The sequence below is a fragment of the Pithys albifrons genome, chromosome 1, assembly GCF_047495875.1.
Source record: "Pithys albifrons albifrons isolate INPA30051 chromosome 1, PitAlb_v1, whole genome shotgun sequence".
In the NCBI taxonomy this organism is placed as follows: Eukaryota; Metazoa; Chordata; class Aves; order Passeriformes; family Thamnophilidae; genus Pithys; species Pithys albifrons.
The window spans coordinates 32,201,582-32,217,045 of record NC_092458.1 but is presented as its reverse complement, the minus strand read 5'-3'; the positions used below and the strand labels follow the sequence as shown (position 1 = coordinate 32,217,045).

The following is a 15,464-nucleotide window of genomic DNA, read 5'->3' as shown; positions in this document are numbered from 1 at the left end:
TTGGCAAGGCATGGATTTTTCTAATCTTCTCCCTTTGGGTGGGTAAGATCTTTTTTTGTTGATCTGTGACTTTCAAGAACAGGTCTACACTGCAGAAAACAAGGGATTTTAAAAAAATATTACTAAAACAATTGCATATTTCTCACCACAGTCTCCTTATTGCAACACTTGAGTGGTGCTGGTTACACGCATAGATTTATTAAAAAGAAATGTCATACCTGTAGACATGCAGGAGCTCTGCCCTGGGGTTTATTCACATCAACAGCCACAAGCTGCCAACCTCCAGCAGCATCTTCATGAAACATCTTGAAAGGGAAAATTGTTGTCAGAAAAGTTTTATGTGTCAATAAATACAAGTGAAATCTAATACATTCCCCTTAAGGACCAGCATATGTTTTGATGATAGCTAGTTTAAAATAAGAGAGAAATGGTTCTCAATGCTACATTAAAAAAAAAAGGCAACATGCTTTTTCCAACATAATATAGTTTGAATTTTACTCAGATAACAACAAACACAATGTGTCTCTATTAGTCCTAATGTAGAAACTGATCCAATTAATCTCTAGTTAGTATTAAATATATCTAGTATTAAATGGTGGTACATGTTCAGAATAGATTCCTTAGTAAGGTAAGCTTATCTTGAAGAAACACAAATACATTGTGACCACAAAAGTAAGTTTTATGGTGCATTTAGCAATAGCAGACAACCTCGTCCTTTTCACAGGCAAAATTATTTTTCTCCAAGGACCACTTTACTTTTGTTGCATTGGTGCATATCAAGGATAGTTGTACAGTCCCTCTATATGGTTTTCCAGAGCTTATAATTCTTGTAAGTAGCTGAATATTTTCAGGCTGTAATGAAAGGAAAGAGCTCTCTTGACCACAGTGGTATTCACTTTTTACCATTAACCTCTGGAAGCACAGGTGTAGGTATTCTGGCTCTTTTTCTTTTTCTCAGAAATTAGGACTCAAAAAGATGCAGAATGCTGGGCATAAAGAACAGTGAGAAACCATGTAAGTAATTAACACTGTCCTTAAAAATGCCCTTGAAAGAAAATGAATGCTCTAGCATTTTGAATTGCCACTGCATATACTATATAATAAAGTGTGGCAAAGTCCTGACCTCATTCCCACCTTTTCCTTGACACCCAGCACTCAAACAAGTCACCTCAAGAACACAGCCCCAGGAGTGTGGTTGAAGCTCAAAAGTTATCCTGAGAGGAGTGCTCATTAGACTCAGGACAGTGTCACACAAATATGGTTGCAATGCTTCTGAATCCTTATTTAGCATCTGTCCACCAGAAAGAGTTTTCAGCTAAGATCAGCTCCCAGTTATTCCTCTTCGTACCATGCTCTAATGTGCAGTGCTAAAGTGCTTTACAAGAACCTCCTTTCAACCTTTTCCAGGGACTCCTTCCTAGGCTTTGACTCTATGGCACTCTTTTTTTTTGTTATGGGAATAACTTTGGGAAATGGCTCAAATATTTATGAAGTGGGCAAATGAAGAAAGATACTGTTCCATTTTCTCAAGGTTATTTCATGCACAAAACAAGCAAGGGTTTTAACTTTCGTCTGGTGCTTTGAACAAGAGATCCTGCAAGAAATTTTCTGCCCTCCTTGAAACAGAAAAAGATAAATTGTTTTTGCAGTTCGGTGAGCTGGGTTCACTTTATGTCCCATTATGTCAGTGACTCAAGGAACAAAACAACCATTTGCTTGTCTGCAGCCAGAACATTATCTTTATTTTGCATGATGTCATTTATATGCAACATGTTCATATTCTTTGCCGTGATGACATTATTTTGGGTATTTGTTATGGGTTCACCTAGCTGGGCCTAGATTTGGGCTCTGAAGTCTGGACTAGGCCGAAGCTGTCAGCTGACTTGAGCTGGGCTGAGCTAACAGCTGACCTCTTCTAGCCAGTAACTTTGTATTCCATACCACATTATGACATCATCTCCAGGGAAGCAGGAACCAGTGTGGGAGTGGTTAAGGCAGTCGCTTCTCAGCCCTCCTCTTGGGAGGACGCACGATGCTGTCCCAGGGGGGATGGAGAGGACCAGGCCCACCACTGGCTCACAGGGTACCTCAGGAAAGTAAAATGTGTTGTTCTGGGTCTCTCCTTTCTGCTTGGGTTTGTCTCCCTAGGGAATAAGCTTCTTCTTAAGTAATGTGTAGTTAGGACAGTAGAATTTGTGTGTTCATTAAGAAGTGGACGTGGGGAACTTGTTGTTGTAGACTTGTGTGAGTGTATATTTGTACTCTCTTCTAATTGTCTCTGTCTTTCTGTGAAAATATATGTAGATTTAGTATAAATGCAGTTTGAAGTGTTTTTTTTCTTTCCCCTCTCTTTTCCTCCCTTTCCCTGGTGTTAGGAGGGAGGCTTTTCTCTCTGTGCTTGGGGGGGTTGGCAGTTGCTTATCTCAAACCAAGACAGTATTTGAAATCCCTTAATGTTGGCTGCTTCTTGCGTTTCCCTACATTGATGTCTCTGTTCCAGCTTCTAGTTCATACGCCTATATGGCTCAGGTATCTGTCCTATCAGAGATGAAATGAACATTAAGTACCCCAGGTTAAGGATGTGTCCTGTAGAAAGGTTCTATTTTTTAGATTTCAAATTGATATCACAAAGTCTGCTTTGACAAAGACATACAAAGAGTAAAAATTATTGCCACGAAGTGTATTTGAGGCAAAAAATGTAGCAGCAGGCAGAAAAGGACTAGATTTACATATGGATTACAGGAATATCCAAAGGAGTATCAGAAAACATTTAATAAGTAATTTTGAAAACTTAAATCCTCTGGTTTAAGAAAATAAATAATCTGTGGCTACATGGTTAGAAAAAGAATCCCTCATGGGTATATTTCTCATATCTGTCTTCCTAAGATTTTTTTGCAGCACTGGTGCTGGTTTCTCTCAGAGATGGTAAACTGCACTAGCCTGGAAAAGCCTGATCTTTTGTACATTCAGGACACATAATCTGATTGTTAAAATAATGAGTGAATTAAAATCTCAGTCTGTTAGCTCTCACTTTTCATACTGCGTTGTTCCCACTATGCAGCCCACATGTAACACTCTTACTATCATGGCTTCTTCGTGTTATCTCTATTCAGGGTCTCACTCTCTGTGACTACCCCAATTATTAGCATGGCTCTTTCACTGCCCCAACACCTCCTTGGTCTCAACATACCCCACTTAGTTCCAGGACCAATTTCCCCAAACACTTCAGGTACCCCTCTGACCTCTCTTCTTCAACTTTGCAATTTCAGCTCTTATTTCTTAGCACAGAAAGTGATATTCAACAGCAACCCTAATTCCAAACTCACCAATGACATGATAAAAAAGCATTATCCTACTTCATTTAAAAAATACAAACACAGTAATAGCATACATAGCCACGTAGGGATAACATTACAGTTTTCTGTTACTTTTTTTTAGACTGGTTGGATATTGCAACCTAGAATTTCATTTTATATGAAAACTCATGTACCAACTTGAGAATATAGGTAATAACACCCAAAGTCAAATATATCACACATAACAAGAACTTATTGCTTATTATTCATTCATAAAATAAATCAAATCAAATCCCCAGAGAATCTCAGCATCTCAAGTGCTTCACCTGGGTGGTAGCAGTTGAAGTAGTGCTGCTCCTGGATCCCCACATCTGCTGGAACTGCACTCTAATTTCTGCAAATGTTTCAATGATGACTGCAATAAAAACATTCTGAAAAAAAAGAACAAGAAAGAATGGCTGACACAAAGCTCAGCAAGCAGAAAACAGATGAAATGAATTCTAATATGATATACATTTCAGACCACTTTAAAAAGACGTATTTTTTAGTACCTTAACAAGCCAGGCCAGAAAGAAAATTAAGGTGATGAAATAGAAATATGAACGCCATCGGGGAAAACTGTCGATTGCTCGGTACATGAGGAACACCCAGCCTTCCTGAGAAGCAGCCTCATAAACAGTAAATATACTTGTGCCTGTTGAGAGAAAGAAATGAAAAGTTTGCCATTAAGCCTCCCTGAAAGCTTTCAGTATTGGCAAACAATAAACTTTTAACTATTCAATTTTTTTTCTCTAAAGGGTGTCAGCTCTCCTCCTTCAAAGAGTTTTTCACATGCACATTTCTTCCTTTTGTCATTGAATATGAATTGGTTTTGTAACAGACCAGACTGACTCCCTTCTCTTCCTAGACATGCATGCATAATCCCTTAGATGGGTTCACTGGCAGTATGCAAATATCTCCAAAGGTAGAATTTGTCCTATCATGTGACTTCAGTAGCTTCCCTGATAAAAGGCAGATTTCATTAAAACTCTCAGGATCAACATTCAATAGGTGAAAGAAATCCCTATTAATATCAGCAACACTGAGTAAGCAGCAACACACTGAGAAGGTGCCTGATGCTAGCAAGCAGAGTTAAGCATCTGATCAGACTTAAGCAAGCTACTGAACAGTTTTGAAATTTAGGCAGGTAGCTGCATTAACATACATGTGTTGCCTTAAAAACGCGTTTTTAAGTTGAATTTCCTATATCACACTGTAGAGGGGGAGAAAAGATGAAAGCACAGTTATGAGATGCTTCTGTGTGAACAAAGATATAAAGTTACTAATTTTAAACTTAAGGTCCAAACTCAACCTAATGCCTGAGTGATAATAGGCTTCAGCCAGCTTGCCCTTTCTCCTTATCTCTGCAATGAAAGCTTCAAGACACAGACTGGTTAGGGCTTGTAAGGCATTCTTTGTTCAGAGAAGAAACACAATTAAACTGTGAAATTAAACTGTGAAATCTCACAAACTGCTGTGAAATCAGAAAATTGTCCTACAGTCACCCACTCGCTCTGCTTCATTTCATGAAATGTCTTGGATAAAAGAGAGGGAGTACGAGGAGCACTGCCCTTAGCAAAACATAGCAGCTGTTAGCAACATAAAGACTGAAAGCTGACTATCTGATTCTCTTCACAGAGAAAGGAGTGGTTCTGGCCAGAAATTTCAGAGTCCAGGAATCTCCCAAAAAAATCACACCAGCCTATGAGGAGCTCTGTGCTGTTATTCTCCCATTGAATTTGCAGCATCTACATCCCAGTCTGCAAATACAAATGGGATGAACCAGGATGTGGCTTTGTCTCAGGGTGTCCCTTTTGCAGATAAATCTTCACTCATTAAGAGGAGACAGGGATGAATGAATTTTTTTTCTGTAATAACTCATTCCTTTGAGAGGTGGGTGTTGAATGGTTAAGAAGGGCATGGTGGGTAGGCAAAACTGTTAATATTTTCTGTTATTTTTTCTAGCTATTGATTCCTTCCTATTTACTGCATATGGTTCTCAGGAAAAGAAATCAAAATAAAAAGGAAAGGAAAAGCCTTCAAGCATAGATAGCAAACTCCTTTCTACTTCTTCAGAATAGAGAGTGGTCTCTATCAATACTGAAATATTCATCAGTGATTACATCATGGGTATTTTGCATTGCAAAAATTCAAAAGGTAATGGTTCAATTGTCTAATAATATACTGTTGCTGAACCGATTAAATTATTGAACAAAATAGTGCTGTTGAGGACAGGCAGAGATTAAGAGGAAAAAAGGAATCTATTAAAAGTTGCTGGGTAGGAAACTGTCATTAGTCATTACCAATGGGACAGTCACAGTGAAGATTAGTAAAATAGAGGGGATGTCATGCAAAGTAATTATAACACATCACTGGGCCATCTGCCACAGTAGAGCAATACTGTGAGTGGACAAAAATGCACACTTGGCCCAATTAAAATAATACATGTTTGCCTGTGACACTTAAGTAAAACATATCTTGTAAGTGGTAGAGGTGTTCTTAAGACTATTAGAAAGCAATTACTAAAGAATATACATTCTTGCTTAACATGTGTGACTAGAAAGTGATAAAGCTTTTATTACTGATGCCAGGAACCATGCTGTTAATTATGTCCATAAATAATTCAACTGGATACAGAATAAAGGCGTGACAGTCAGGGATTCAACACCATGAAATGTTTTGCTTTCAAAAAGAAGAGTGATTCTCAGTTAACATCTGCCTTACTGCACGTTTTTGCTCTACTAAAACTTACAATTAAAGACAATCAGCAACTGATTCTGTTTTTTCTGATTATTTCTTTAATATCTGACTACATCTTCCTAAAGCCAGTGTAAGTTATTAAAGACTCTCACAGCAACATGCTGTTTTTCTTACCATGTTCAAAGACATATGGAAGGAAAGGATCAAAATTTTAAGTGATGGTGGGATACATCCCAAAAAAACAAACATGGGGATGCTGCCATGTATGAAACCTAATATATGCCCCTTAGATCCAATGGTAAATTTCTCCTTTTCCACAGATGTCAGTATTCTATCAGTGACATTGTGTCTTCCTCTACTAGTTCAAAGGGCTTAAGTAATGACAGGATAGTAGTAGGTATACCGTGGTTAGGGCAGATGAGAGCACAGATCCCTCTGTAGTTTTTGTAACAGCAGGGACATGGGTGTCAGGGGAATGAGGGCTTGAAAACTTGCAGAGCCTGGCTATTCAATACAGAACACACACTGTTTCTTTAAAGCAGTTACCTCTTGAACAATAAGATCAGGATTCATATAATATAACTACAGACATCAGTGAGCCATTTCAGTCATGAAAAAGCTTTGAATCATGAAGAGGGTTAAACACATGGTTATGACACTGCTCATCAGTTTAGGCATGTTGGCATGGGCAACTTGCCGAAATTTGAGAGTAGGATTTCAACATCTGCATCTAAAATATTGTTAAATCTTACTAAAGAAAAGTATCTAGCCAATATTTATGAAAAGTTTCCAATTTGTTTCAGTAGATGGCTAAACCATTGTGAAATGAAAGATTATTTTATGGGGATCTTTTTGATGACAAAAGAGGTAAAATAAAGTAACACGCTTTGAAATTTTTGTTTCAGTGCTTTTGTTTGAACTTTGTCTAATAAATTCCACATTTTGATGTTACAATAAAACAATTCTTTTAACCACAATGACAGTTAATCATAAAAACAAAGAAAAACATTTCTCAATAGAGATTAAAATGAAATAAATTGATATCATAATCTGTATCAATCTCAAAAGACTGCTTTTATCCAAGCAATAAAGGCTTCTGCCTTTGGAGATGTTTTACAGCTGTACATGGTCATTATCAAAAAGAAAAGAAAAGCAAGCTCATAAAATGAAAGATTTAGTGAAGTACGGGAAAAGAGTTTGAATCTTGATCAATTTATGTGACATTTTTGCTTGCTTCATACTGTATAAAAGACAGCATTTAGAACCAAAGTGTACCCCTGTAACTATTGCATGTTTAGGTATATAGGCACTCAGCACCAAAATGCAAGTGGCTTATGTCTGCTTTGGTACATATTTCTTTCAGATCAAGCAGATGGGAGCATTATCCTGAAGGAGCATGGAGAAAATAATTGCTTTAACACCTAAATCATTATAATAAAGGAAAATTCTACCGGATTCCACACCCAATCAGGAAACAAGGTAACCTGGCTCTTCCATGCTATACAGATGAATAGAGTATCAGGGGAAAAAAAAAGAGAATGAAAAGAGCCAGTGGACATAGGTGATGATTTTCCACAGGGGAGTGAAGAAACCTATCCTGACATAGCCCTATCTTTTAAATAACTAATGAATAGAAAGTATTTTTTTTTTAAAAAAGGATTCACAGTTGACAGAACAATAGTATTATTATGAAGAGATGCTATTTTACATACTGCATTTTATATTTATGCATATTTTGTAAACACAAATGATTTTCTGCTTGATCCTCTGACTCTGTGATACCATCATGCTCTGTGACACCATCTCTTTCTATAAGCAACTCATTCTGCAAAAGGACATAATGAAAAAGGGAGTGCACTGAGTAAAGCTATAGTTTTATATCAGCAGAATTAATAGAGGAGATCTAAAAGGTCACATGGAAATTTACTGAATCTGGAAACAGAACCCTTTCCTCCTAACTCTATATTGTGTTCTTGCTTCTTGATTCAAAATCCCGTCTTATTTGAGGAAGAAAATGTTTGGTGCTGAGGAGTTGTTTCTTGTTAATTAATATCTTTGTGCTATGTGATTTGTAGCTATTGCAAGTCCGAAGCAAAACCTTGAAACTAAGTTTAGATATGCATTAACTTCAGTAATTTCTGCATATGTAATTTATTTTTACTGACTACGCTGATGTCAGAATTTTCTGTTTTCTTGTGACTGCTGTGAAGCTGACAAGAAAGAAAATTTACATGAGGGCCACTTAATGTAAAAAAAATTTCTTCTTTTTAAACAGGAATTATTCAAGCGAGTAAAAATGCAAGTGTTGTTCTCAAGAGCTTAAAGCAGTACCCACAGTCACCCATGAAATGCCTCAGATGTCAGGCAGTGACACGCTCCTTTCCCTTACTTCACAGCAGCCGCTAGATGGGGCTCGTGCACCTCGAGCACATCTGGAACATCAGGCAGCGGCGGAGCGACCATCCCGAGGAGCACAGGCTGTGACAACCTCCCGGTGCGCCGGCAGGAGGATTGATTTCCTATTTGCCGGCACAACTAAGCCGCCTTCTGGCAGGTGCTGCTGTGTAACTTCACTCTGTGGTGCTGCATACTGAAAGGCAGCCTTCCTTAACGAGGTTCTGTGAGTGATCTGTCCATAAAGCAATGACCTCTCGCTTAGCTGCAGAAATGTTATGTCTGTTTCTATCCCTGCTCACTTTCACTCATAAATTCACAAAGCTGAATGTTTCTGCAGTGCATGGATTTTTCAAGTGACCACCAGTCAGCTTTTAATTTACATCTTATCTTTCAGTATCAAGGCACTTGTAAAACACTGCATGCAGTCAGGGTTTTCCAGCTGTCTTACAGTATTGCTTTGGTAAAACCAGAAGGGAATAAAAATTGCCAGAAATGAAAGGACAAAATTGTTGACACTCGTGGGAAGCAGCTGGCAGACAGGATTGAAATCAACTAAAAGATCAAATCCAGAATGGCTTCATGAGGTTTCTTGCTTGCCTCCAAGTGAGTGATCTATTTTACTCTCCCAAACCAATTCCCACCAGCCAGTTTGCCAGCCAGTAGAAATGAGGAAGAAAAGAAGAAAGCCAAAACATTCCAATTCTCGGCTCCTCTGTTGAAACGTCAAACCCCAGTGCCATCTTTCCATGACTGAGCTGTGAAAAAGGCTGATTTACAACATCAGAAAAAACCTACTGCCATTCTGAACAGTTTTTAACCTTTGTCAAGTGTAGTGACTTCAAACATACAGTAGCAATGTGTCAGTGAATCTTCATTTTGAAAATCTGTTTCCTTATGAGAAGATGAAGCTGTTATCTATGAGAAAAGACTATAAACAGATATTGTATTCATAAAAACACCAATAAGGAGATAAAGAAACATTGCAAATATAAGTGCTGGAATCAATGCAATCTGATCTACATGCTTAGTAATAGATAGACAGAAAGTCAGTCAACTTCCAGAAAAAAAATAATTTGGACTTGGCTGCACTGTTTGCAAGTATTTTAGAAAAGTAGTCAATATTTAGCAGAGTCAGCTTACAGGTTTCAGGAGGGTCCAGGGGGGTCAGGAGGTGTCCAGGAGGGTTCAAGGGGCTTCACGAGATTCCAGCGGGTTCTGGGGGAAGTTCAGGACGGTATAAGGGGGGTCCAGAGGGGTGCAGGGGGTTTGGGGAGGTCCAGGGGTTTTCAGGGAGGTCCAAGGGGGCTTCAGCGTGGTCCAGGGAGGTTCAGGGAGGTTTCAGAGGGGTCCGAGGGGGGTCTAAGGAGGGTCAAGGGGGGTCCAGGGGGGATTCAGGGGGGTCTAGGATGGTCCAGGGGGTTCCAAGGAAGTCCCGCTAGGGTCCATAGGGGTCCAGGAGGGTTCAAGGTCGTTCAGGAGGGCTCAGGTGGCTACAGGTGGGTTCTGAGGGTTTTAAGGGAGTCCAAGGGGATTTCATAGGGGTCCAAGGGGGTCCAGGAGGGTTTCCGGTGGTCCAGAAGCATGCAGGGGTTTCCCGGGGGGTCTAAGGAGGGTCCCAGGGGGTCCAAGAGGGTTCAAGGGAGGTCCAAGAAGGTCGAAGGGGGACCAGGGGGGCTTCCAGTGGGTCCAGAGGGTTCAGGGGGGTCCAGCGGTGTCAAAGATGGTCCAGGTGGGTGCAGTAGGGTCCAAGACAGTCCATGGGGGTCCAAGAGGGTCCAGGACTGTCCAAGAGGGGTACAAGAGGTTTTAGGGGCATCCAGGGGGGTCCAGGGGGATCCAGAGGGAGCCCAGGAGGTTTCACAGGGTTCCAGGAAAGTCCAGGAGTTTTTAAGGGGTCCAGGGGGATTTTCGGGGGTCCAGCGGTTTTTGGGGGGTCCAAGGGAGCTTCACGGGGGTCCAGGGAGGTTCAGGGGAGCTTCAGAGGGGTTGATGAGGGTCCAAGGAGGGTCCAGATGGGTCCAAAGAGGTCCATGGGGATTCAGGTAGGTTCAAGGTTGTCCAGGAGGGTCCAGGAGGGTCTAGAGGGCTTCAGAAAGTTTCAGGGGTTCTAGGGGGACCCAAGGTAATCAAGAGAGTGCCCAGAGCAGTCCAAGGAGGATTCAGCAGTGTCCAGGGGGTCCAAAGGGTTTTCAAGGTGTCAATGTGGGTCCCAGGTGGTCCAGGGGAGTCCAGGGTGGTTCACAAGAGTTCAGGAGGATCCAGGAGGGTCTCAGGGGGCTCTCTGAGAAGGTCGGGGTGGTTAGGGTTAGGGCGCCATTAGGGTTAGGGTTACGGTTAGGATTAGGGCTAGGTTTAGGGTTAGGTTTAGGGTTAGGGTTAGGGTTAGGGTCAGGGTCAGGGTTAGGTTTAGGCTTAGGCTCAGGCTTAGGCTTAGGCTTAGACTTAGGGTTAGGGTTAGGGTTAGGGTTATGGTCAGGGTCAGGGTTAGGGTTAGGGTTAGGGACCTCCTTGGAACCCCCTGGACTGTCTTGGACCCCACTGGACCTCTCTGGACCATCTTGGATACGGCAGGACCCCCCTGGATTCCTCTGGACCCCCCTGAATCCCTCCTGGGGCCCCGCTTGATATTCTTGGACCCCTCTTGAACTCTTCTCATCGCACTTGGACCCTCTTTAGACACCCGTGGACCCCTTCCAACCCTCCGGGACCTTTTTGGGACTTCTCTGCACCCTTCCGGACCACCTGAAACTCTCTTTGACTCTTTTGGACCCCCGTGAAATCCACCTGGACACCTGTAAAAATCCCAGAATTCTCCTGTGCCCCCCTGAAGCTTCCTGGACCACCTTGAACCCTCACGGACTTCCATGGACCCCAGTGGGACCCCCTTGGAACCCCCTGCACCATCCTGAGCTCCCTGCTGTCTCCCTGAAACCCCTGAATCGTCCTTGGACCCCTATCATACCTCCCTGAATCCCCTTTGACCCCTTTGGACCACCGTCGGACTCCCCTTCTAGCCCCCCTGTACTTCCCTAAACCCTCTGGACCCCCCTTATACCTTCATGGAGTCCCCTCGGATCCCCCTGGACCCTTGTGAAGCCCCTTGGACCTTCCTAGACACCCCCTGACCCCGCTGTACCCCTACAAAACTCTCTGGACCCTTCTGGACTTCCCTGTTGGCAAATGTGTTGACTGCACAGGGAGAACAGGAGCATGGCAGTCCATGCTTAATTGTACCATTAATGTCCTATATGTGATAGTGCTTGAGTTCCCTGATGTAGTATTTTATGCTTCAAAAAGCGAAATCTATTTTACATTTTTGAACAAGTCCAAGGTGTAAACAGAGAGGAACATTATTCAGAGTGACTTTTCGTGTGCTTCTTTATGGATAATTAGCCAGACTCGCTAGTCTTTAATACTTTTTTGACTAAAGTGGTCCTTAGCTACATGTTCACAAATAAATTAGCAAGTAGAGATCCAAAATGTCAGCAGAGCTCATAAGCTGGCCTTATGTGCAGAAATAGCCTGCTTTTTCCTTTTGGCAATTACACAGCTAGTAGGGCTAATATACTCTCATAATCACTTCTCTGTGTGTGCAACTTTAAAAAATTTACTGGCAGTTGATGAGAATAAAGGAAATTCTGAACTGTGAATTGTTCACACCTTGCACATGGCTACCCGGAAGCTCTGCATCATAGTTAACATTCCTACCTCTCCTTCATTCTAGAGAGTATTTTTAAGGATACAACTTTTCTCAGATCTCTGGGCTCTCACCCTCAACAGAATGGGCAGAGCTTCAAGCTGAAGGCTGGAAGTAGGACACTGCCATAGCTGTGCTTTTCCATATCAAACTGTAATAATACTCCTTTTTCAGATCTAGAAACCAACAATTCAGAAATCCCTAGGCTCTGGTTTAGAGAGCAACAAATGCTGTGAAGATGGGCCTACTACCACCTCAGCTTTTTCAATGAAATACCTCTGATTTAAAGCACAGTCATAGTAGAGTAAATGACTGTTACAGTAAATGTTATGACAAAACTGTGTAACATAAAAAACATTCAATGAAAGAAACTCTATAATTTATTAACTTCTTTGAAAATGAACGATCCTTTTATAGGATTGTTACTTCTTTTAAAATACATTATGTAAGTAGATGCCTTTAAAACCATAGAGTAGAAGTGAGTCTAGAAAACAAAATCTAGAAATTCCCCAAAATTATTACATTTAAAATTTAACAAATATTTTAAGAGTTATCATATTAAAAAGACAAATTAAAGGCAGGTTCTTAGTACAGATACAATGTATTTGGATTGTCATTCAGCCATATATTAAATGCTGAGAATGACTATTAAAAACAAGATAGTGATGGATCCCTCTGTTAGAGAGAAAATAAAGTATGCAAATCTTCCTTGACACAAGGCATGTAAATTCAGCATTGACCTTCATATGCTGTTAATCAAAACTATTCAATTGTTGTATGAGCTTTCCCAAGTCACAGATAGAGCAAACTAATTTGTTTAAGTACAGTCATGATACAGCAAAGCTAGCACACATCATAGCATTAACTAATCACTTAATTAATAAAAATGTATCTGCTTTGTAAAAAGAAAGAAGTATGAAAGAATGAAATCATAGAACATATTCACATAGTAACACGTCTGTATCTAAGTGACCATAATGATACTTGACCTGGTTTTGGCTGAGATAGAGTTAAATTTCTTGCAGGTACAGTGCTGTGGTTTGGATTTAGGATGAGAGTAATGTTGATAACACACTGATGTTTCAGTTGCTGCTGTGCAGTGCTTACTCTAGGTCAAGACTTTCCTGCATCTCACTCCACCCCATGAGCAAACAGGCTTGGGGTACACAAGGAGTTGTGAGGGGACACAGCCAGGACACCTGATCACAACAGACCAAAGGGATATCCCATACCATATGGCATCATGCTCAGCATATAAATGAGGGGGAAAGCTGGTTGGAGGTTGCTGCTTGGGAATTGGCTGGGCATCAGTCAGCTGGTGACTGCATGTATGCAATGATTGGCTGGTTTCACAACGAGGAACAACATGCTAGGTACTCTGGTAGACTCTGGGTATTGAAGGAGGAAATTCCGTAGTATATCATTTCACTTATAAAGGCTATCTTTATTTATTCTTTTTACCGTAGGGTAGGAGAAACAATGCTTTAAAGTCAACCTAGACAATGAAAGCTTCTGTTTGGCCCTAAAGCTCTATTTCAGTTTTATTGGGTTCCTCCGGGCATCACTTGTGAATTGCAGGCACCTCTCCAAGGATGTACTCTCTTAAAACGAAAAGATCAGCCCTTGATTTCTTGAATGGATACAATTTTCAAAAGCAGTTGCATGATATTTTACTATAACCAGTGGGAAAAATGCTGTTATCTTAAATAATATGCTTTTAAAACTCCATCTCCAAAGAATCCTAATTTGATTTGCTTCAGCTATAGTACATATCTGAACAAGATTATATTCTTTTACGTATAGAAGTTTCACTAAAGGACAACAGTAGAAAATCCCAGCTAACAAGGCTTGCTGGGCATTCAGTGAACAGAAATAAGACAGCAACAGCACTTAGATCAATGTAGTTCTGTCAGAAAAAGACCAGACAGTAAAGCTGCTGAATCAGACATCATACAAACAGATATATGTTAGAAATGTCATTAGCCTCCACAAATCTGAGTAACAGAAGTAAATATAGTGTGAAATGCATTTTAAGAGACTAGTCAAACTGAAGAGACAGTAGTATCTTCTATTCCTAAATGGGAGAAAGTAGCTCTATGATTGCCTGTTACAAGAAAATCCAAATGACACTCACTCAATGAGTTGTTTAGATATTAATGAAATGAGGACTCCCTACTGTCTTTTATATGCCACTAGAAGTAAAATAATTTATCTACTTTGTTGATGTGAAGGAGAGGTTTACCCACTAGCCTCATACATGCAGTTAGAGAGAGTACAGAGACACAGAGAAGTGGTTTAGTGTGCCAATATCTCACTGAACCCCACAGGACCTTAGATAATCATATTAATTCTGTTTCAGAGATGGCTGTATTAAGTTAGAGACTCTGAGACTCTCCTCAAACAGCAACACAATCAATGTCTAATATGAGACTATCCTAAAGAATTCTTATTTTACAAGATCTGGGTATAAAAAGAGAAAGAACCCTTTTTTTTTAAATAAAAGCCACACATTGATGTCAGCAAAAATATATAACTTTTTTTCTTTCCTTCAGAAAACAAAATACTGAACTGAAATGAAGACCAATTCTTGTAACATCTGAATTCTTTTATTTCTAACTGTCTTAAAGAAAGTGTTTGCATGACCAGAGACCTACTGGTTATCAAAAGAATTCTTGGAAGACTAGTACTAATAGACTAAGCAGCTGGCAGGTTTATTAGGAAAAGAAAATTGAAACCTTTGACCAAAAAAACTGTATAAATTTCCAGGTATTTCTTGGGAAAGAGAATGTCCAGAGTTTTAGTACACTCTGTTTAAACTTTGTTTTCTTATTACCTCCTTCTGCAGAAATCCTTTCTGATCTGTATGCACTATTGAAAATAGTTCCACACATTCATAACAGAAATATCCTGGATTTCTTGCTGTCAAATCTATGATTTCTTTTTTCCCTCAGATAGGCCTTTTTCTTTTTTTTCTCAACATCAGGTTTACCTGCAAGGTTGTTTATTCCTTGTGTAGGTGTGTGTCCACTCTGTGCTTTGACTCAAAGCTGCATTAATTTCTTATAGACCTATGATATTTAACATATTTTTTTCTTCAAAGCTTTTTGCTAATGTGGAACATGTGGCATTTTGTACTGAGAGACATGAACATGTGGTTTGAAAAAAAAGCACTCTCTATGAAAAAAAAAAGTTTCAGCATTGCTCAGTGAAGCAGTTTCACAAGAAATATAGATCAGACCTATTCCCAGTAATTTTTTTATCAAAAAACGAGCTAAACAGACCTCATTTTTCCACAGGAAAATAATTTTTAGTGGGTAAAATGAAATCAGAGCTTT

At 40.1% G+C, this 15,464-nt stretch overlaps 1 protein-coding gene across 2 annotated transcripts in view; it reads right to left on the bottom strand.

Moving 5' to 3' along the window:
* The window catches only part of NALCN (sodium leak channel, non-selective), a 229,073-nt gene that overhangs the window by 149,660 nt on the left and 63,949 nt on the right, over nucleotides 1-15,464 (bottom strand). For both annotated transcript variants that reach the window (XM_071548846.1, XM_071548855.1), the window contains exons 8-10: nucleotides 3,848-3,990; nucleotides 3,623-3,727; nucleotides 219-305 (exon numbers count right to left, since the gene is read on the bottom strand). In XM_071548846.1, coding sequence (XP_071404947.1) covers nucleotides 219-305; nucleotides 3,623-3,727; nucleotides 3,848-3,990 — 335 coding nt within the window. The remainder of the gene's footprint in view (nucleotides 1-218; nucleotides 306-3,622; nucleotides 3,728-3,847; nucleotides 3,991-15,464) is intronic.